Source organism: Eumetopias jubatus, unplaced genomic scaffold (assembly GCF_037043125.1).
Source record: "Eumetopias jubatus isolate StellerSeaLion01/CBP00866 unplaced genomic scaffold, mEumJub1_p1.0 scaffold_2, whole genome shotgun sequence".
Classification (NCBI taxonomy): Eukaryota; Metazoa; Chordata; class Mammalia; order Carnivora; family Otariidae; genus Eumetopias; species Eumetopias jubatus.
This window is the reverse complement of record NW_028274808.1, coordinates 171540277-171564606: the sequence shown is the minus strand read 5'-3', so window position 1 is coordinate 171564606 and position 24330 is coordinate 171540277. Positions and strand designations below refer to the sequence as shown.

The following is a 24330-nucleotide window of genomic DNA, read 5'->3' as shown; positions in this document are numbered from 1 at the left end:
TAATGACATAGACAAAAGATTAAAAACATATTTGTTCTATAGAGGACTGAAGCCTCAAGGCAAACTAAAAAGCTAGCTTATAAACTGGGAAGAGACCCAAGTAGGGATCTAATTCCCCAGCTGTGGTTTGGACACCAGCCATGTCTGGAAAAGGGTTCCGGTGAGGTCAGATGTCTCCTGGGGGCCAAGGAGAGCCAAGGGCCACACAAAGGATCAGAGCCACCCCCCATCCTCACGGGTCCCTGGACAAATCACAGGTAGACAACTGAAAGCATGGACAGGGGAAGAGAGGGGAACAGAACTGGGGATTAGAGGAGGCAGAAGGAAAACAGTGCTTTAGATGTCATCCAATGGACCTACCGGTCATCAATGCAGAGGAAACAAAGAGGCTACTTCCCAAAAGTAAAAGTTCAGCATTAAAATAGATAATAAAATAGAAAAGGACAGGGGCACCTGGGTGGCTCAGTTGGTTAAGCGGGTGCCTTCAGCTCAGGTTATGTATGATCCCCAGGTCCTGGGATTGAGCCCCGCGTCGGGCTCCCTGCTCAGCGGGGAGTCTGCTTCTCCCTCTGCCCCTCCCCAACTCCCCCCCCAACTCGTGTACGCTCGCGCTCTCTCTCTCTCTCTCTCTCTCAAATAAATAAAATCCTTGGATAAAAAAACAAACAAAACAAAACAACTTCAATCCCTGCAACGCTTCCAGGGTTTACTTATTTCTGATTCAACAGTCAGTAACCCACCTCACCCCACACTCACTAATTTAGCAGCTACTCCTGCTCTTAGAAACTCAGGTCCCAAAGGCCCAAGATCCCCAAAGCCATGTGGGGCAGTGTCCGATGCACAAGGCACCCCATGCCTCACTCATGTACCTCTGCAATGGCTGGCGTTTCCATGCCGAGAACATATTCGTGTATTGCTTGTGCAAATTAAAAACCATTTTTTATGTAGAAGAAATGCACACCATTGAGTATTGAAGAGCATCACCAAATATCGTTCCCTGAAGGAAGGTCTCTGGAAGACAGAGATCCAAAGCCAAGTGTTCTGGTCATTTTTGTTCTTATTTTAAATACCCTTCTATTAAAGTTGATGATCTGGTTTTACATCTGGCAGAAACTGAAACCCACCAATTATGAGAGGAGAGGTCATGTTGTGTAGTTGAAAGAGACCCAGAGAGCACTAGGCTGTTCACTAACCATGTGAACTCAACTACTTGGAGCCTTCATTTCTGCACCTGGAAAATGGGTATAACAATACAAACTTGAGCGGGATATTTTGAGGATTAAATGAGATGACTCATTTAATAAATGAGTTATTATCAACAAATAAATAAAGCACACTGTAAAGAACAAGGAAAATTCTGCTGAACCATCTGAAATTGATGTTTCTCTAAGTCAAAAACACTGCCCCACAGCCTGGGCCAGGCAGGTGCTCTCACTGACAGTGAGGGTACCGGGGTGGGGTCCCCCCAAGGAAGGGCTGGGGGCAGAGCAGGTATTTACTGAGCACTACAGAGGTATTTCACGTTTTGGACAAATGGCTCAGCCACATCAGTGCACCCGGTAGCCCTCAGCTTTGACAAGGGCCAAGCCAGAGCGCAAGGAAAATGTTTCTTTTGATTCTCAGGAGAACTCAAAGTATGGTGATCCGCAGCTACTGGGGATGTGGGCAAGGAGTTCTGCACACTCCAAAAGTTACTGAGGGCCTCACCCTGTGCACCTCTGTTAACGGTATCCTACACGGCTAATCGCCAGTGTGCAGAACGAGGACCCTCATTTATCTAATCAAGATTCAGAGTTCATCCCCCGTTTCAGAAGACAGGAGTTTAGAGTACATTTCAAAGGGAAAAAATGCTTCTGTCCACAAAGGTTAAACTTTTTAAAAGTCTGAAAACTTCAGAATAGATCACAGAACAGGCAAATCCAGAGAGACAGAAACAGAGCAGGTCGCCAGAGGATGGCTGCGGGAGGACGGTGGAGTGGGCGACTGTGTCATGGGTACGGAGTTTCAGTTTGGCACGATGAAAACGTTCTGGAATTAGGCCGTGCTGATGGCTGTGCATCATTGCGAAGGTACTTAAATGTCGCTGAACTGTGCATTTAACGGTAATTTTTTTAGGCTTGGTGTATTTTACCATGATTTTTTTTAAAAGTACAAAAAAAGGAATACACAACATTCGAGTGCCTATTGTACTAAGCACTTTATGTGCAGGATGTCACAACAATGCAACAAGGTAAATGTTATTTATTACCCTCCTTTTACAGAGGAGGAAACGGAGACTCCATGAGGTAAAGTGACTTTCCCCAAATCAAGGTGAGGCCAGGATTTGAAGGTGAGCCTCCAGGGCTGGCTTTCTGCCAACACTCACACCCACTGACTCTTCGAAAACACACTTAGGTGACATTCTCATGGTGGGATCATCTGGAAGCTGACGTATTCATGAGCTTAGGTAAAAGGTGCTGCCAATGACTAGAAAGATCAACAGGACAGTTCACACAAACTGACTCTTCAAGGCAGGTTTTTAATAAAACATGAATATTGAATTGTTCTGGAACACTAAAACATCCATACCTTCATTTTTCATGATGTAGTGGACAATCTGCCCAACGGTGTCACTATTTTCATTTACACTGTCATTCAACTCTGAAAGAGAAGGGGGAGGGGAGAACGGGTTAGAATCAGTCACCTCTGTCGAGGCAATGAGACCTCACTCAACGGTCTCCAGAAAGCTCAGCTGTGGTGCCAAGGGTCAAGCGGTCAAGGCTTTCTTCCTTCAGCCCCAAACTGCCTGATGCACAGCCCAGAGTGACTTCCTTGGCATGACAGACATAACAAGTACCAGAATTAGCCATCAACCTCTTCTCAAGTCCAAACACCCACTCACTTTCCTGCGTGTGTATCAGTCCTTACTGCTGCAGTTCTCTCTCATTATTTCCTTAAACCCTTTGGGGAAATGGGCAGAAAACAGTTCATCAAAAGATACAATTCTCCTTGGATTTTGTTTTAATTGCAGACATACTATATAAATTTAGAGTATGGATTTCTTTTTTCCATGGGGTAACTATTCACCCATGTTTAGAAGACTCTCCTTTCATTTAAATACACTTCCAAATGACCTAAACTTTGGCTGTGGTTATTTGCCCACACACTCCGTTTACCTTGGGCAACGGTATTATGGGACAGTCTTTGAAGAAAAATCAAACCTCCCTCCGGAAACTGTAATTTCAGGGAGGAAGGAAAAGGGAGGGATCCCAGTTCACAGAGAATGAACCGAAGCGTGCAATGTCCTACTCGTGTCCCTGGAAAAGCGTCTTCTCCAACCCCAGTCGGCTTCCTCCTCCGCGAAAACGCGCACTTGGCTGGACGGCGCAAACCCTAAGCCAGCCTACCGAGCGTCTGTGACGGACGGGAGCGGGGAGGCTCACTTTCTGTTGACAAACACTCAGCTTTGGTTTGCTCATAAGCTACCCATGACTCATCCTGCAGCCGGGTTCTCTCTGCCTCAAAGGTCAGTGGGGGTGGGAAAAACCAACAGGACAGCCGGCTGGCAAGGAAGGAAGAGACAGCCGGCTGGCAAGGAAGGAAGACGCTCTCCCCACTCTACCCGTTGGCTCTCTTGAAAGGTGACCAACTCCAAATGTCCTCTTCTGCAAAAACTGCCCTTAGGACCTGAAAGGGATATGGAAGGTTAGCTACTCCTCCCCCAAATCCAAGTCAGGAAACGTCCCTAAAGGACGGTTGGAAAGAACATCTATGGAGAAAACAGGATTTTATTTCTTGGGTTTTTCCAAATACTACCTAACAACTCGATGTTTAAGAGGAAAAGATAAGACACCCTCAAATTAATACTAAGGCACCATTTCTTACCACACTTTTACTGCGCTGTTGACATATTTACTTAATAAATATAAATTCCAATCACATAGATTGCATATAGAACTCCCCCAGCAAAAGTAATACCACAAAAGTGGTGAGAGCTATTTAAATTCCCCATTGTTCTTATTAGAAGCTCTCTCAATAATAATAGTAAGGATTAATATTTATTGAGTGGCCATATGTGCCAAACACCAAATGCATCTTCTACATTCCACAATAATCCTACAAGATGGAGATTACTGTCCTCATTTAAATTAAATTAAAATCTTAATTAAATTGGCATTAAATTAACTAAGCTTAAAATTCCAGTTAAATTACACAGAGCAGAAGTTTGGACCACATGTAACTTGCCCAAAGCCACAAGGAATGAGCTGGTAGGTGTTTAATAAGTGAAAGCCAGGTTTCAAGCTCCAGGTGTGGTTACTACGAAATCTATACTGACATGCCACCATACCACCTACTGTTAAAATGGATCATTTTGGGGGCACCTGGGTGGCTCAGTCGGTTAAGCATCTGATTTCGGCTCAGGTCGTGAGATGGAGCCCCTCAAAAGCCTCCATGCTGGGTGTGGAGCTTGATTAAGATTCTCTCTCTCCCTCTGCCCCTTTACCCCCCCTTAAAAAAAAAAAAAAGATGGATCATTTTGCTTCGTAGAGATGAAAGTATCTATGACTGATTCCTCATTTAAAAATTGCCCTCACTTGGGGCACCTGGCGGGCTCTGTCAGTAGAACACGCGACTCTCCATCTCCGGGTTGTGAGTTCGAGCCCCACATTGGGTGTAGCGATTACTTAGAAATAAAATCTTAAAAAAAAAAAAGAAAAGAAAAGAAAAGAAAATCGTCCCCACCCACCTCTCCGTGAAAGGATGCAGATACTTACCTATCTTTTCAACCTTTTCCTCTTCCACCTCTTGCTCGGCTTCTGTGGTACAACGATAGCCCTTCTTCTTAAGCAGGTGGCAGATGAGGACGCCAAACAGACCCATGATGAAGAACACGGGGACCAGCGCGTATGCGATATATTCTGGGTGTCCGTTGCCCACATTGTTGGTGGGCGCCGGGGTCGTCTCTGTTCTGGACTGCAACGTGCGGCTGCCACCATTGTCTACAGAAAGACATACACGCGGCTGCATCACACGTCTGCCAGGAGGGACAAGACCAACCTGACGACCCCAGGGAATGTTCACATGGAATCTGAGTCGTCTCCCAAAACCACAGGCCATGCAGAGACTGGTGGGTCAGGCAGTACAGAACACAGGCTAAGGGCCAGGCTTGGCTTAACGTCCGACTTCCCATCCTGTCCCTGCTACTCACAAACTAGGTCCCAACCTGCGTCATTTCTTTAAAACCTCTCAAGTCAGCCTCTACTTCTTCGCCTGCAGCAGGACCTACACAGTGCGGAAAGCATGTCTAGGTGGAGTGTCAAGCACAAAGGAAACACAGAGTCGTTTGGTGGCATTATAACAGGGCGCTGAGTGGTTAAGAGGATGGACCCAGGAGCCTTGGGTTCAAGTTCTGACTCTACCACTCAGTAGCTGTGCAATAACTTAGCACCTCCATGACTCAGTTTCTTGTGAAAGGCACATACTCATCAGAACCTACCCACCCTTCCTGGGTGTCATGAAGATGAAATAAATACTTGTAAAACATTTACAACCATTTTTACAACATAATAAATGCTCAACTACGCGGCAGGTACCATTCTAGGCACTTGTGATATATCACTGAGTAAGACAGACAAAGAGGCTTGTCCTCATGGAGCTTAAGTTTTAGAAGGACTTAGTAAACTGACAGATCTAGAATATGGAAAAGAGAGAAAAATCCAGGACGGCATCAAGATTTTGGCCCAGGGGGACAAACATAAAAATGGAAGACTGTGCATTTTTTATTCGTGCACTCATCCAAATTAAAATTCACTGTCTGCCCATCATGTGAAAAGCACAAGGCTGGGAACTGGATATAGTGATAAACAACATGACTTGGCCAAGAACATCTTAGAACGTGTAGGGGAGCATCAGAAACGGTCCCTAAACAAAACGCATGGGCAGATCATCACAGATTGAGAGAAATGCTGTCGAAGGTGTACATGGGACAACAGAAGAAAAAAGAACAGTGAGGACCTATTTTATGACTTCAAAAATAGGGCAGCTAGGAAAGGGGCATCTTTTAAAGGAACGGAGAACTTTACTTGTGGACATGTCAAAGTATCCCATGGGCTATTACCAGATCCAGGCCTGCCGGGGTGTCACGCATAGGCTCCCGAGAGGTCCCTGCACACAGGGACCCGCATCTCCTCTAGGAAGGAGGGTGAGCAGCGGAAAGCCGGGCGCAGGCGTCATGAGATGTGGTCAACGAAAATAACAGAGAAAGAGCCAACTAGGTAGAAAAACAGCAAAGTACCAGTTCACAGACACAAAATGAGAAGAGAATTATCAAATAAAGGAGGGGGTCAGGTAGGATGGGGAGTAAAGAAAAATGTGAGATTTAATTGAAATGAAGTGTCCTTCTTCAAACTCTATTACAAAGCTATAACCATCAAGACAGTATGGTACTGGCACAAAAACAGACACACAGATCAATGGAACAGAATAGAGGGCCCAGAAATGGACCCTCAACTCTATGGTCAACTAATCTTCGACAAAGCAGGAAAGAATGTCCAATGGAAAAAAGACAGTCTCTTCAACAAATGGTGTTGGGAAAATTGGACAGCCACATGCAGAAGAACGAAACTGGACCATTTCCTTACACCACACACAAAAATAAACTCAAAATGGATGAAAGACCTCAATGTGAGACAGGAATCCATCAAAATCCTTGAGGAGAACACAGGCAGCAACCTCTTCGACCTCAGCCGCAGCAACTTCTTCCTAGAAACATTGCCAAAGGCAAGGGGAAGCAAGGGCAAAAATGAACTATTGGGACTTCATCAAGATAAAAAGCTTTTGCATAGCAAAGGAAACAGTCAACAAAACCAAAAGACAACCGACAGAATGGGAGAAGATATTTGCAAATGACATCAGATAAAGGGCTAGTATCCAAAATCTATTATAAAGAACTTACCAAACTCAACACCCAAAGAACAAATAATCCAATCAAGAAATGGGCAGAAGACATGAACAGACATTTTTCCAAAGAAGACATCCAAATGGCCAGCAGACACATGAAAAAAATGCTCAACATCACTCAGCATCAGGAAATACAAAACAAAACCTCAATGAGATACCACCTCACACCAGTCAGAATGGCTAAAATTAACGTCAGGAAACGACAGATGTTGGCGAGAATGTGGAGAAAGGGGAACCCTCCTACACTGTTGGTGGGAATGCAAGCTGGTGCAGCCACTCTGGAAAACAGTATGGAGGTTCTTCAAAAGTTGAAAATAGAACTACCCTACAACCCAGCAATTGCACTACTGGGTATTTACCCCAAAAATACAAATGTAGTGATCCAAAGGGGCACATGCACCCCAATGTTTATAGCAGCAATGTCCATCTAGGAAAGAGCCTAGATGTCCATCAACAGATGAATGGATAAAGAAGATGTGGTATACACACACACACACACACACACACACACACACACACACACACACACACAATGGAATATTATGCAGCCATCAAAAAATGAAACTTTGCCATTTGCAATGACATGGATGGAACTAGAGGGTATTATGCTAAGCGAAATACGTCAATCAGAGAAAGACAAGTATCATATGATCTCACTGATATGAGGAATTTGAGAAACAAGACAGAGGATCATAGGGGAAGGGAGGGAAAAATGAAACAAGATGAAACCAGAGAAGGAGACAAACCATAAGAGATTTTTAATCTCAGGAAACAAACTGAGGGTTGCTGGAGTGGAGGGGGGTGGGAGGGATGGGGTGACTGGATATTGGGGAGGGTATGTGCTATGGTGAGCGCTGTGAATTGTGTAAGACTGATGAATCACAGACCTGTACCCATGAAACAAATAATACATTGTATGTTAATAAAAAAAATTTAAAAAAAAAGAAATGAAGTGTTTTTATTTGTAATACTCAGATTCTGAAGTGATGAAATAAAGTTCTTTCTCTACATCAGGGAGTTTCATAATGTTGCTGAAGAAATCCAGAAACCAGAAAACTGGGTATGTTTAATTATAAGCTCTCTCAGAGTATTTTGATAAAAAAAGGATCTGTGTGGCAATGATTGTAGGGGACAAATAGCAGGTGTGAAATAACCACATTTCATCACTGCAGCAAACGGTATCAAACAGAAGCCCAATTTGCAAACCAGAGGCCATACAGCAAAGGGCTATCGATCTTTCACATGGAAATACCCATTACCTTTGAACAGGAAAGGAAACTGCTGGTTTCTTAAGTTTGTACAAGGTTGCATTATTTTATCAGACAATCTCTAGAATTGGGGATAACCTATACTTTTTTCTGATTTATCTTCCAGGAATCAATATATTAATTAAATGAATGGACAAATAAATGGAAGTACACATACACACATGCTCGCACGCGCGCACTCACACACACACACACACACTTCCCTAAGCATATGCAAATAGATCATCTAACTTAGGATTTACTGCCAGCCTTTTAGTAAAAACCAGAAACATTTCTTTAATGCCTTTTACAATTCTAAGTAAGTCTTATTTATTAATTCCTTTTTAATACCACGTATTCCATACAACAGGAATAGGTGAAGCAGACAACCTCCAAGACTGAGAGAGTTTTACGCAGAATCAGGTCTGTTTCAATCTGGAGGTGATAACCAATTCTCTTTGGGGGGCACTAGGAACAGGGAGGAAAGCAGAGGGGCTCGGAATTGGAGCCACACCGCCTCCTGAATCAGGTGGTTGAGAATGTGTCTTCATTAATTTGACATGTAGCAAACCCTTGCAAACACTACATATTTAGAGTGTGATTTACAAAGAGGTAGCAGTCACTTAATCTCGTAATTACTGTACTATGGAAAAACTGAAGAAGATATGAATCTAAATTAGGGAACATGAATTACAGAGAGATGCCATATGGCACTGAGGTTACAAGGTCAGACTGCCTGGCACAAAGAACAGCTTGGCCACTACTAGACACATCACCTTGGGCAAGTTACTTAACTGTTCTGTCCTCAGCTTCCTCATTATGAAATAAAATCAAATGATTGTACCTTTCTATGATGATTTTAAAACACGGCCCCAAATTCTTTGATCCCGCTCCAATAGAAAGTCTCTATCTCCTTCCCTTGAATATATCCTCTGTGCTCTGCCTGACCAAGAGAATAGGTTGGAGCGTTGCTTTGTCAGTTTCTAAGCCCCAGGCCCTAAGAAACTGACAGCTTTCTACCTCCTGTCTCTTGGGGCACTTGTTTTTGGAATGCAGTCACCATGCTGTGAGGAAGCCCAAGCTTCCCCAAGGAAAGAAACCAGTAACAGTCATCAACTTGCCAACTATGTAAATGAGCCATCCTAGACGTAGATTCTATAGTCCCAGCTAATGCCGCACGGAGCAAACATGAGCTGTTTCTGATGAACCCTGCCCGAGCTGGAGATTCCTAAGCAAAATGAGTTGATTTGTTATACACCAATAATAACTAGAAGAGTACCTCATGGAATCATTGTGAGGATTAAATATACTAGTATATAAAGCACTTAGAAGAATGTTTAGGAAGAGATAAGCAATGTAAAAGTGTTTAGTCACCATCTTGATAGAACTGTACTATCCAGTACAGTAGCCACTAGCCACAAGTAGCTATTCAAATTTAAGTCAACTAAAATGAGATAAAATTAAGAATTCAGTTTCTCAGTTGCATTAATCACATTTCAAGCACTCATCAGTCACATGTGGCTAACTGCTACCATATTGGACAAGTCAGAAAAAGAACATTTTCATCAGTCCCAAAAGTTCTAACAGACAGCCCTGTTATAGACTACAAAGAACCGCTGTAAGGCAGTTGACTAGAGAATCTACCGTGACCTACCACAGGAATTCAATAAAAATAACTCTGAAATCACAAAGGAACTGTTCACAAATAATGCCTTAAAACATTTGTCAACTTAGGTAAATTTAGTTTTCCTTCAATTTACACTAATAACTTGTTTAGAGACACTGGCCATCTCTCTCCTTCACCTCCAGCTGAATCATACCTGAATTATAAACAAAATATTTGAGTCCAAATTCATAGCAAAGGTTGTTGCTGCATTATTTTTAAGTCAAAAAAATGGCAAAAACCTGAATGTTTGACAGTGGAATAATAAAATATCTAAGTCAATCACTGTCTACCCATTTGATGGAATAATATTCATCATTTAAAATTATAAAGATTTTGTGAAGACATGAGAAAACACTTAAGATACAATGTTGAATTTAAAAAGCTTAATTCGGGGGTACCTGGGTGGCTCAGTCAGTTAAGCATCCAGCTCTTGATTTCGGCTCAGGTCATGATCTCAGGGTCCTGAAATCGAGTCCCACATTGGGCTCCACTCTCAGCACAGAGTCTGCCTGGGATTCTTTCCCTCTTCCTCCCCCCATTCTCTCTCTCTAAAATGAATAAATAGGGGCACCTGGGTGGCTCAGTCGGTTAAGTGTCTGCCTTCAGCTCAGGTCATGATCCCAGGGTCCTGGAATTGAGACCCTGCATCGGGCTCCCTGCTCAGTGGGGAGCCTGCTTTTCCCTCTCTCTCTGTTGCTCCCCCTGCTTGTGCTCTCTCTCTCTCTCTATCAAATAAACAAATCGTCTTTAAAATAAAATAAAATAAAAAATAAAATCTTTAAAAAAGAGAGAAAAGCTTGATTCAACAACTTACATACTAAGTATGGTCCAACTACTTAAAAAAAAAAAATGCATGAAGGCATAAAATGTACAAAGCAATGACCAAAATATTAAGTGATTCCAGGTAAGAGGATAATTTTCAATTTTATTTTTATACTTACCTGTAATTTTCTAAAATTCATTTGTATTACTTTTATACCAAGGTGGTGGAAAAATATAAAGCAGAGATTGTCAGCCATTTGGGAATCACAGACCCCTTTGAAAATCTATGTTGCTACGAAGGTTCCTGTTCCAAAATTTTGCTTCCAAGTTCTACGAGCTCTGAAGCCCAAGTTCATATAAGGGCAAGTGACTTGATAAGGATGATGCTCAAGTTTCTGCTTGAGTAACACGGTGGACACTGACGCCATTCATCGAGATGGGAAATAACTTAAAAAAAAAAGGAAATTTGCCTGGTGTTGAATTTTACCTCCCTCCCAATTCATACATTGAAGTACCCCAAGTACCTCAGAACACACGGTCTTTACAAAGGTAATCAAATTAAAATGAGGCCATTTGAGTGGACTGCTGTCCTTATAAAAGGGGAAATGTGGAGGCAGACAAGCGCAAAGGGAAAACACCATGTGAAGATAAAGGCAGAGAAGGGATGATGCTTCTAAAGGCCAAAGATTGCCAGCAAGCCACCACCAACTAGGAGAGAGGCCTGAAATAAGATTCTTCACAGCCCCCAAAAGGAAGCAACCCTGCCGATCTTGACCTAGGAATCCTAGCCTCCAGACTGTGAAACAATAAACTTCTCTTGATTAAGCCACCCGGTTTGTGGTAGTTTCTTACAGCAGCCCTAGCAAACTAATATACTTGGCATGGAACGACAATATCATGAGTTCAGTTTTGAACACGTGGAGATAGAGGTAAGGGGTGGGGGGGAGGGAATAACCAGATGGAAATATCCATTGAGCAACTGGATCTACTCCATGAGGAGGCCAAGGAAGAGAAGCCAGGGTTCTCCTCTAGAACACAGAGGGACAGAGTTTCCAGAAGGAATGAGCAGTCAGCTAGGTCAGATGCTGCAAGAGAGCAATTAAAATAGGAAGGAAATGGAAAATGGTGCAGCCACTATGTAAAACAATATGGTGGTTCCTCACAAAGTTAAAAATAGAACTACCACCCTATGACCCAGCAGTCCCAGTTAGCCTATTTATCCAAAAGGACTGAAATCAGGATCTTAAAGAGTTATCTGCCTCCCATGTTCACTGCAGAATTTTTTACAATAGCCAAGATTTGGAAACAACCTAAATGTTCACTGGTGGCTGAATAGATAAAGTAAACACGGTCTATACATACAATCGAATCCCATTCGGCTTTAAAAAAAGGAAATCCTGCCATAGGTGACAATATAGATGAACCCGGAGGACATTATGTTACGTGAGAAAAGCCAGTCACAGAAGGACAAATACTGCATGATTCCACTCTATGAGCCATCTAAAATAGTCAAATTTATAGAAACGGAGTCGAATGGCGGTTACCAGGAGTGAAGGGAGGGGAAAATGGGTAGCTGCCATTCAACGGGTGTAACCTTTCCATCATGCTTTATGACATGGCGCCTGCTGTCTACAATACTGTATCCTGAACTTAAAATTTTGTTTACAGGGTTGATCTCATGTTAAATGTTCTTAACACAATTTAAAAAAAGAAACAAGACACAAACAACCTAAGGGGACTCTTTAGAAAAAGAATCGAGAAGCACTCAAACAAATCAGGCAACAAAGAAGAACTCATGGGAAACCATTAGTTTCTAATTTAGGAAGCCACTGGAATTTTTTTAACTTTCTCCTTGTTGTACTTTACTCCCTGTTCTTCTGTACTTTCTTGAAGTAAACTTAAAAATCCCAAAATAAACAAATACTACATACAATGAAAAAATAAATTAAGTAGGAAGGAAAAACAATCTACGGGAGATCTTCATGGCCTTGGACAGCACAGTTTTTCAGTTAGCCCGGAAGGTAAGACTAGATTCCCTGGATTGAAGAACAGAGACTGGGCTCGGTTTACTCTTTCTGGAAGCCCAGTAGGAGCAAAAAAAAAAGGATGAGAGGAAGACATTTCTGTTTGGAGTTTTGTTTTGCTTTTAAGTGCCAGCAACCAATGTATATATAGACGGAAGGAGCAAAAGGGAGAGACTGAGAGAGAATAAGGAGTGATGGCCTTGAGGAGATTTCCATATGAAGACAGATTAAACACTGGAACAGAAAAAACAGAAACAAAAACAAAAACAAAAACACCCAGTTCTTCCTGAAGCAGCCAGGCTGTGAGTTAGAGCCCTTACTAGTGGGATGAAGGAAGTTGAGGGAGCAAGGTGCACGGCATCCTCCATTTTCTCTCACAATAAATAAGAAGAGATGACATCTGTTGAGACCAGTTGGGCGGGGGCGGGCAGCCGGGAAGAAGAGCAGCCCGTGGAGACAGGGAGGCCTGGCGGAGAGATTGAGGGGATGGGAGAGGGCAGGGAAAGGACTGTGCACAGGCATCCAGGGCACAGCCCAGAGGCGCACCCCAATTCTCCAGCTGGGGTAACCCATGCGGAGAAGTCCATACAAGATGGAAAGCCCAGCACAGTAAGGGACCAGCAAGCAGAGTCAGAACGCAAAGCGGACAGAGCCATGGTAAGGAAGGGAATGGTTTTGGGTGACATGGTGTTCCAGAAGAGATGGAAGTGTGGCTCAGAGTAGTTTGTGTCTCTATTACCACTAACAACAATAACCAGTACATTTACGGAGCACTTATGAGCCAGCACTGAGCTAAGCATTGAGTCTTCACAATAAACCTAAGACATAGTTAGAGGTCTATCCTTACATTACAGATGGGGAAAGAAGACACAGGAAGGTAGAGTGGCCTTCCCAAGGTCACACTGCTCCTCTGTGCCAGTGGCTGGATTCAAACCAGACAGCCTGGCTCCTGCCTGTGTTTATATTGTTGCCTCTTACCTTCTGGAAGCCTGGGTCTCTGCACATGTAAAACTGGGCCTCTAACTGGGCACCATCCAACTACAAATGCCTGCGTAAGGTGTATTTTAATTTGTTCTCTTTCAACAATATGTCACCATTTAGAGATTTTCTATTAAAATGCAAAATGCTGGTTTGCTCTCATATTTCACAACTTAGAGTCAAGGCTCCCCAAACTTCCAAACTTATGGTTTCCAATGAGCATGACAGGAAGGAGGATAGGTTTCATGCTCAACACCAGACTCCAAAGCAGCTTACGGCATGAACAACTACAAAATTGCCTTTTGGCCCCCATCGCTGACCTCCCTCCCCACTGCCAACATCACAGTTCACCCAACGGAGGCCACAACCCCAGGTCCACTCAGCCTATTCCAAAAATAAGCCCATAGCCTCATCTCAAGTTTGCCCTGCACATAGCAAGAGCCAGCAGAGCAGGAAGTTCTTGGCTCTCACTGACAAATGTGATTCTCTTCTACAATATTACAAGTAAAAAATGTTCAACAAAAGCCAGCATTTATCAAACTCCTTTGGGTTTTTCCTAGACCTGGTCAGGTTTGGTTAATTCACTGCATTTTGAGGACCCACTCAACTGTATTGTGTTTTGCCCAGATCCCATTAAGAACGTCACAAAAGAAGACGTGGTATTAAAAAAAAAAAGCTTGTACACGGCAAGGAACTGAGGAAAAGGTCTGAGGAATGGCTCCAGGTCATCCCCCAAAATCAAAAGCAGTTTTTTTTAGCTTGTTTCCAAATAATACTTGTATTTCCAACTGACCTCAGTGGTCACAGGAGCTGAGAAGGAATAGCCTAGATATGGCATTCCTCAAACCCAGTGGGCACAGCTCGAGGTTGCTAGACAATGGGGAAGACTGAGCTAATAACTAGAGACAACAATTAAGAAGGTCCTTGGGACCTCTCCTAAGCAGCTTCATTCCAACCAAGGAACATTTTTATGGTTCTGATAGCTAGCCTTCCCCTTTTATCAGGAAAGGGTATGCGTTCTCAGAATCTAGGGTTTCTCAGCAGGATGACCCGACAACTCTGTGATGGAAAAGGCACTTGGCTAGTGTACAGATAACCCACACCAAGCTTGGTTGGAAAACTGCTTCTCAACAAACACATACACATACTCTATTTTGTTTTTAGCGAAGACTCAAATCACAGTGCCCAAGAGCAATCTATTTTTGGTCTGGATTACTGAGATCAATAGATGGACATTTCCCTAAAAGGATTTTTCTTTATTCAGTTTTGCCACTGGCCACCTCTGCGATTTGAACAAGTCACTGTACCTCTGTGGACCTCACTTTGCTCGCAACATTCCCAGCCTTCCCCAGCCCCATCCGCAACGTGTGACTCGTGATCAAAACACAAGCCCGCCCACCCTCTTGGCTCCACAAGGTAAAATCCAAAAAGCTTTTATAATTCATTTCACAGCAAAACCAAATCTGACAAACTCATTGGTGGCAAAACCTGTTCTGAGCTGACATGAGGCTATTTACAAACTCTATTCCAGTGAGTCTGCTTGCTGCATAAACATTAATGTATTTCATTAGACCTCTAAAGGGGGAAATCACATAGGTAGAGTTTCAGCCGTGGGCCCTGAGGGTTTGAGATGGTCACAACACTAGGAGGTGGGTACTATCCTTTTAGAGAAGAGGAACCACGGGGTCAGGGAGGGTATGTCACCTGCCCAAAGGCACAGTTAAAAACTGGTGAGAGCCTGCATGAAAACCAGGCATGAGCAGCCCACACATGGCCTCCCAGTACCACTTGAGCAGGATGGATCTCCGAGCTTCTGCAAAACAACCTCCTTTATGAAGTTAATTGTTTAAATGCATTTTAAATCAATTACATACACCAATATAAGGGGCAAATGCAAAACAAATTCTACAAAACTCAATCGTCCCCAAATGACTTCTCTTACAGAGAGAACCCAAGTCACAGAGCTTTTAAGACTATCCCCGACACAGCATTCACGCAGACAAGTTTTAAAAAGCTTAAAATGGGGCGCCTGGGTGGCTCAGTCGTTGGGCGTCTGCCTTCGGCTCAGGTTATGGTCCCAGGGTCCTGGGATCGAGCCCCGCATATATATAAATATATAAATAAAATCTTCCTGCTCCGCGGGAAGCCTGCTTCTCCCTCTCCCACTCCCCCTGTTTGTGTTCCCTCCCTCGCTGTGTCTCTCTCTGCCAGATAAATAAAAATCTTTAAATAAGTAAATAAATAAATAAAAAATAAAAAAGCTTAAAATGTATGGGGAGAACAAATGAGCTTATATGGAACCGGGAAGACAATGGAAGTCCGTATATAAAGAAGTGCTAAACTTTGTCATGAAACTTCTGGTCCCTGCCAACTTCTGAACAACCCCCAGATAAACAGCTGCTACAGCCCTCCCCACCCGCCTCCGAAACTGTGACCAGGAGGGGAGGGGACATCCAGATAGGATCTAGTCTAGCCACCCATGACACAAAATCCCTCCCAGGGCATACAGTCACTCGGTTACCATTATTTTGTCCAAGTGCCCCATGATACTGGAGGCCAGAACTCATTCTGGACACCAAAGACCACTCGGGGAACAGACAGAGGCCTAGATGGCTTCCCCCAGCAAAACGTGCCTACATGAGCAATGCCCAGGAAGGAATCCCTGATTTACAGACACCTTCGGCTAACAGGTCCCTTGAAAAATGCAGCTGTCCCTGACATTTCTGCTAATCCCCGTGTGAAATCAGCTATACCCCGGGGATGGCAAAATGGAGGGCTCCGGGCAGCGGGAGCACCCCCAGATCTGGAGACAGGCACCAATTGTGAGAGAGGGAGACGGGGAGGGACCAGCGGCTGAAGATTTCAGAATACTGCCGGGGGCCAAGAAAGTTTCTTCCCTTGCCCAGTACTTGACTGTTAGCTTTTGTTAGAAACTAAAATAACCAAGTACTACCTGTAAACCCTGACTGGAGGCTAGCTCAAGATTTTAATCAATAATAAAAATTGCAAAGCGGCCATAAAGTGTATTTTGAGGACAACTGAGGAAACTGGGTTAAGGCAGTACTAGAGATGCTACTGTCTATTTTCTTAGGTATAGTGATGGCATTGTGCTTATGCAGAAGGAAGTCCTTAATCCCACAAGAGGCACGATGGAGGTGTTTAGGGAGAAATGTAACCTTGTCGACAACTTGATTTCAAACAGGCCAGCAAGGAAGTAGGTAGACAGATGGACAGCCAGGCAGATAGGGTGAGCAAGCGGGTCTGGCAAAACGTTGAATCTAAGTGGTCAGTATACAGGGACCCACTTTATGATTCCTTCAACTTTTATATTAAAAGTTCACCAAGTCCCATTTTATCATTTTTTAAATAGCCTTTGTGGGAGCCTAATTATTATTTTTAATGAGAAAATGCATTTGAATTTCCAACCCAATCACTCAAAAGGAATGTTTGGAGCACAACCCGTCCTTCAGCTTCAGTTTCTTTGTATATGTACCACAGGTGTGGGAAGGGAAGTAATTAGTGTGATCCAGGAAGAAAAGGGACTTTACGTTAGATTTCGAAAGAAAAACTGAATTTGGCTGGATAAAAAGGGAATAAACATTCTTGGAGGTTGAGGGGCGAAACGGAATCACTCCTGAACCCCAGGTAGCTACCAGAACAAAGAACTGAAACTAGGGGAAAGTCAATATAAAGAAACAAAGATACTTAAAAATAATGATGGGTACTGTATATATTTAGCATCGTAGGTTTCAGCTGAAACTAGAAGGGGAAAACTAACTTTGCAGAGTCAGAGAAAGTCCCTAGCATTCTCCACAGTTGTGTTGGATTCACCATTTGTAAGTTATTTCTAAAGGCTACAGAACTCCCAGACCAAACACAATTCCCCAGGGGCGTCAGAAGATTGAACACAGACAACAGCCACAACCCCACAGCTGCTCCTTGAGAGAGGATTAATTAACTTTAGAATCCCACTGTTTAGAGAAACCAAGGATCTCAACTTCTGGATGACTCCTGAACCTTCCAGAGTCCTTGAGACAATGGTCTGCATTCAGAAGACAACAGAAGGCTCATCTGACCTGGCCGCACCCCAGACTGGAACAAGGTCAACTTGCCAGTATCCGCCTCAGGACACAGGCCAGGAGGCCACCAACCACAGCTCCAAGGCAGGGAAGGTGGAAGAGCCCCCAGTGGACCCCGAGCTGCAGGGTACCTCTTGGGGTCCTCAGAGAGGGGTGTAAGCAAGGGCGATGCTCACAGTTCAGGGCTCTGCAGTTCAGACCCCAGCTGAACCCCCCTCTTCCTCTTTTTCTGTCTCCCCATTCCTCTGCCTCTCCTCCATCTTTCACTATTTCCAGTGTCACCAGCGTGGGGATTTTTTAAAAATTTAAGTCTTTGGCTACTGACAGCACTGTCGGTCTTCTGGGGAGGGGCTGGATGGCTGGAGAAGAGGAGTGAGAGACACTTTTATTTTCCCCTTCTGCACCTTTCAAACTGTAAAGTATATCCAAACAAGAAAGTAATGGAATTTTTTAAAAAGTCGTTTGTTTGAAGTGACCTTAAAGCAACAAAACTTCAGAAATCTAATCTTCACTTTAGATTCTTTGTGACAGGTGGTATATTTTGAAGAATGAGTTGCTACATTAAAATAATCATAATGGCAGCATTTACTGAGTGTTTGCAGCACGCCACACACTGTTCTGGACGCTTCCTGGACAAAGTCATTTCATTTTCACAACATCTGTAAGGTGGACCCCCTGGGCCCCACACTCTTAGCTGCTGTCTCACGGGGCCTGGAAGAGTGATGGTGGCCTTCAGTTTTATCTAGAGACACAGACCTCACAGTAAACAGGTAGGTTCAACCATCAGCAGCTGATCACAGAGCTGGGCTGGAGCCCAGGTCCACATCCACCCCCTATAATGCCCTTAAACCCTAAAAAGACTGCCTCTCTCCAAATGACCCTATTATGCATGATAAATATTGAAATCTGCATGCATTTTTTTAATGTAAAAATCTTCTTCACGAAAAATGATTAAAACCAGCTAGAGCAAGATGAAATTTGTAATAAATTCATTTTTTAAAAAAGATCTCAGCAGCGTAAAATTACCCAATATTAATTTTTCACTGCAAAAGCAAAAGATCACTCTCAAGTATAATGCTGTTTTGCCCTTCCATAAACTACGAAGGGGAAAGGAAATGTTGAAAACCATCTTGTTCACAGAGGTATGTTTTCACATTATTACTAAGTATTGTACTTAGAAGCAATTCCATAGTTGACACAAACCTAATATGTACTAACCGTGTCAGTTACATGGCATCTACAAGTCTTTCAGAAACAGAAGGGAGGGAGGAAGGGACAGAAAGCAAGGGACTCAGGAGGAGGAAAATCTTCGATCATATACATTAGCCAGAGACAACATACAAGATATAAAAGTTCCTACCCAAATGACATTTGAAGCTTTTACATTCATTATTTTATGGAAACCTCTAATCCCAAGGGGATAGCCAAGAGGATGGATGAGATCCTCATTTTGCAAGTAAATCAGTGGCCTAACATGACATCACTGGGTAGAGGCAGAAAAATGAGCCAGACAGAAGAACCACGACTCACACTTGCTGACACCTTCCCTGCGCCCTTCACTCCAAGACACATCACTGGGACATACAACGGCGATCCAAGTTAGGAAACCCAAACGTGACACAGAACTCACAAGAAGGGGCGCCTGGGGGGCTCAGTTGGGTAAGCGTCTGCCTTCGGCTCAGATCGTGATCTCAAGGTTGCTGGGATCGAGCCCCATGTCTGGCTTCCTGCTCAGTGGGGAGTCTGCTTCTCCCTCTCCCTCTGCCCCTCCGCCTGCTCATGCTCTCCCTCTCTCTCTCTCTCAAATACATAAATAAAACGGTAAAAAAAAAAAAAAAAGAGCTCACAGAAAAAGCCCGGTTTAAGTCAAACACACTTGTCTCCCCAAGTGGAGGGGAGGGTGTCCTGTTTTTGCACCTCCTCATCCCTCTCACAGTTCTGGAACACGGGGCCGAGCCCCTTAACTACTTGCTACATGGAACCTGTGAAACTGGGAAAGCAGACTCTCTCCCCTTCCAGAAGGGCTCCCGGGTAATTGAGTGTCCAGTTTGCCTGTAACTTGATCATCAGCAGTTTGGTCAAGATGCTATTTGTAGGACAGAATGTCCAGTGTACTTACACACCCATTTGCCAAATACCGACAGTTTTTAAAAAACAGAAATAGATTATTTTCAGAGCTGGACAACTGATATAGCCTGTAGCTTTCCACACTTGTTGGGTAAGCTTTCTGAAAGATGTTAATATACCAGCAAGCCCCTGTGCTCATCGAAATCAACAGAAGGTTGCCATTAGCAAAGATTCAAAAGAAGGCCGCAAATAGCACATTCCTAAACCCAGCTTGGGGAATTGGCCCTCAACTAGATTTTCATGGGACTCCATTACATTCCAAATTGCTAGATCCGTAAAGGGACAATAAATTAGGAGAGGCGTTTACATACCCTTACCAAAGCCACTGCCCACTTTTCACAAGGTTGCGATTCCTAACAGATCAGTTCGTGTACATTCCTCCCCAAGAGGCCAAGCAGGGAGAGGTTAGAAATTATTTAAACTATGGGGGAAAGCTAATGGCAAGTGTGTGGACGAAACCACCAAATAGGAAGAGGACAAGCCCAGCTGGCCTGTTTCCAGCAGAAACAGCAAAAGCGAGGGTGAGGGAAGGGGGTCCCTTAGGAATCACTGACTCCCCCAGCGCGTTCCAGCGAGGGAGCTGGCATAGAGGACCAGGCCGCCAGGATCTAGGTCCCTGGTTTCGGGTACAACCGCCCCTGCCAGGGTCGGAGTTCAGCCAAGTAGTTTCCACCCGGCAAGCAGAAGACAACACAAACTAACCACGGGGGGGGGAAAACAACAAGGTGTTGCCGAGCCAGGGCGGAGCTAAGCAAGGGCTTCAAGGAGGAAAGCCGGCAGAGGGAGCAAGGCAGACAGATCGATTCTCCTGTGGTCATCCACTCTCTCCCCAACTGCTAACAGCAGCGGACATTTACTGAGAGCTTATTATGTGCCAGGCGTCTTTACCCCCATTATCTTTTTTCTTTAATTGTCATGATTCTGAGATAGGTGTTATGACCAAACCCATCTTAGAAATGGGGACATGAAAGAACGAAATATTGAAGTCAAGGTCACTCATCTGGGGAACGGCCAGGATCTGAACCGAGGTCTGTGGCAAAGCTGCTCCCTAGAAAGAAAGAAGCAAAAGCAGGAACCAGCTTGTTCTCAGCTGCACTGCGTTCAACTTGCTTCTTAGCTCTCTGTGACCCCAGGTAAGTCAATTCACGTCCCTGTGCCTCAGTTTCCTCATCCCTAAAATGCAGATAATAAGAGAATCGTTTCTAAGCATTAAATGAGATGAACTCGGGTTTACCCACCTGCCTAGCACAGAGTAAGTGCCCAATGAATGTTAGTTTTTTATCGCTGCCACGCTCAGTCAGCGGGGGACATGAAACCGACTCGTAGGAAAAGGCGCGAACCCCAGAAGCCGCACTGGAGGAGGCCGTGTTACATGTGGGGAACTGAATCACTGCATAAAGCCCGCAGGTGAGGGGCACCTGTCACCACGGGGGTTCCGACGCAGCACCGCGGGGCGCGGCCACTCCCGCACCGCCCCCCCCCCGGAACCCCCACGCGGGCCCCGCGCTTCCCTTCCTTCCAGGAACAGGAAGAGGGGCATGATTCAACAGAAAGCTACAAAAAGTCCTCAACACAGGATTTTCCCATTAGTCACACTTGGGCAGCCGGGGTTCCTGAAAGACAGGCACATGGCTGGCCTCCTGGGAACACGGGAACCGGGAAGCCACGATGAGTGAATGTGGAGCACCAAGGTCGCGACCCGGTTGAAGTCCTCCCAAGTGAAGCCTGCCCGAGTGCGGAGTGCCGCGAGAGAAAGACCAAAGCCAAGGGGAGGCGAGGAGACAAAATTCCATCACTTTGCAAAAAGGCAAAGGAGGGAAAGAGTAAACAGAAGTAATCAGGAAAACCCTAAGACACAGAGAAGCTGAGTTTAAGGGCAAGACACCATGTGAAGGTCACTAGCACAAAACTCAAACAAGAACTCTGAAAACCAGCCCCAAGGCTTAGACCCAGGGAAAAGTACTATTAATAACAGTCACGTATTTGTGCATACTTTGTATAAATACCATTCCGAGTACGTGACAGGGATGAACTCATTTAACCCTTACAATCACCCTATGAAGGGTGCTATTTGTTTCCGCTCCATTTTGCAGATATGAAAAGTAGAGCACAGAGAGGTCAAGTAACTTGCATCAGGTCACACAGCTGGCAAGTAGTTCACCTAAGATTTTAGTTGAGGCAGCAGAGCTCCAGAACACCATACTCTTCAGCTCTACGGCCTCTGACGTGTGAGTTAACAGTTCTGATATTAAGTAAAGTTCCACAAAATGGGATTACCCATAGCTCATCTCTAGCTGAGTTAGAGTCTTAAGTAGAAAATCTATGGGTAATCATTAACTCATCTAATTCAATAATAAATCTAGAATGACAGAATGGTTTTTCCTAGTGAGCCAATCACTGGGAAGGAAAATGCATTTAAGTTATTTATATTCTCTAAGTCAATCTGACCTATTTTTTTCTTTTTTTGGTGTCAAGTACTAAATTCAAAAAAAATTCCCGCTATCATTTATAAAAAGCAAAATCAAAAAGCCATGCTGATCCACATTTAACACTGTTGTAATTGTTGATTACTCAGAAATCCTAAACTTCCCTTTGACTTTTAAAACAATAGAAACAATCGTGTGAAGGGACCAGATCTGCCATATCCCTTTGTCTAAAGTTATATCAATTGTAAATGAAAACATTAAGTGAAAAAAATAAATAAAAGCAGGATTTTGAGCTAACATGATCCCAGGTTTATTGCAAAAAAAGACATCAAAATGTTTACACTAGTTACCTCTGTGTGGTAAGACTGTAAGTTATTTTAATTTTCTTTTTAGTGCTTTGTATCTTTTGTCTGTGGAACATGGGAAGTACCTTTTTCTACTCCTTGAATTTTCTAAAATGGCTTGACGGTAATCACTACAGTTGTTTTTTTAAAACTATAGATAAAAATCAGTAAGAAACCTTCATTACTATTAGTTTGAACCACATGGAACTATTGTCACTATAGGTCAAAAATAGTCAAATGTTGGTGATTTCATAATCATAACAGTAATTTTAATTATTAAATTAATTAAAAGTAATTAATTAATAGTAATATTAATGCTGTAGAGGTAAACCATAATTCTGGAAATCCGTGAGTAAGGAAACTACTTGTAAGTGCAATCCCCAATATTTATATACTAGATATTTCCACTGACTGGAGGCAGAGACAATGCTATGAAATCTTTGAGTTACACCACAGGACAAAAGGGTCAAAGAAAACCACACCGTGGTATAACTTCTACTTTATTACACTATAAAACACAATGTAAGTACGTAAACAATAAGGCACTGGCCTGATAATGTCTTTTCTTCCCCCCTATATTTCTTTAAATGCCTTCTGAGTCCTTATCTAAATAGTAAACCACCATAATTTCAAAGAGAGTCCTCCAAGCATAATGTTTTAATATCATGAGTTGGTTTTTCCAAACAGGAAAGACTTGACTGTTTCATTTTCCAACAACCAATTCTCCATCACCAACTGGGTGCCCTACAATTCAGTTCAGTTCTGATTCCAACCACTGGAGCTAGTCCCAAGCCCACAGGTTGAAGGGCTCAGTCCCACAAGCCTGCCCCCACTTCAGCCACCAGCTGCAAATGGTGTCCCCAGGCTAACCAATGACAAATTCAGGGATTTCCGTGATCTTCCTCAGGTTCGCCAATTTTCTAGAATAACTCACAGAACTCAGGAAAACTCTTAACACTTAGGATTACAGTTTGATTATAAAGGATATGACTCAGGAACAGCCAAATGAAAGAGACACAGAAGGGCAAAGTATGAGGGGCGGGGGCTGTGTGCGGCGCTTCCGTGATTTCTCTGGACATACCACCCTCCCAGCACATCCCTAAATTCCAAGTTTTTATGGAAGTTTCTCATATAGGCATGATTAAGTCACTGGCCATGGATTAATTCAATCACCAGTGCCTCTTCCTTCCCAGAAATCAAAGGATGGGACTGAAAGTTCCAACCCTGGAATCCTGTTGTTGATTCCTCTGGCAAACAGCCCTCATCCGGAAGCTATCAAGGGGCCCAAGAGTCATCCATTAGCCTAAACTCAGGTATAATAAAGGGCTCATCATGAATAACAAAAGACACTCCTAGCGCTCAAAAAATCCCAAGGGTTTTAGGAGTTCTGTGCCAGGAACCAGGGACAAGTATGTTTTATTATTCCACACTGACTCAAAGTCTAGAGTCTTTGCTCATTTCTATTATCAAGATACAGCACTGAACAGCATAGAAAATATCAACTATTTTATCATATGGTTGAAGCAAAAGAATTCTCTTTCTCTTTGTCTTCCCCCTTCCCACTCCCACCCAGGAACTAAGTCACACCACATCCATTGTCTAGAAACTACCATTTCCTTAACATGTAGGTGCCTAATGTATACTAGTACTTTCAAGCAGATTATTTCCCTCTCCCTAAGTCAATTTGGTCACGTTGTTGTAAAAAAACCAAGGGACAGAAGAAAACGGACTTGCCAGA

The 24330-nt window shown here is 43.6% G+C and overlaps 1 protein-coding gene across 1 annotated transcript in view; it reads right to left on the bottom strand.

Moving 5' to 3' along the window:
* The window catches only part of RELL1 (RELT like 1), a 62848-nt gene that overhangs the window by 26530 nt on the left and 11988 nt on the right, over nt 1-24330 (bottom strand). The window contains exons 2-3 of the mRNA XM_028089183.2: nt 4755-4979; nt 2569-2640 (exon numbers count right to left, since the gene is read on the bottom strand). Coding sequence (XP_027944984.1) covers nt 2569-2640; nt 4755-4979 — 297 coding nt within the window. The remainder of the gene's footprint in view (nt 1-2568; nt 2641-4754; nt 4980-24330) is intronic.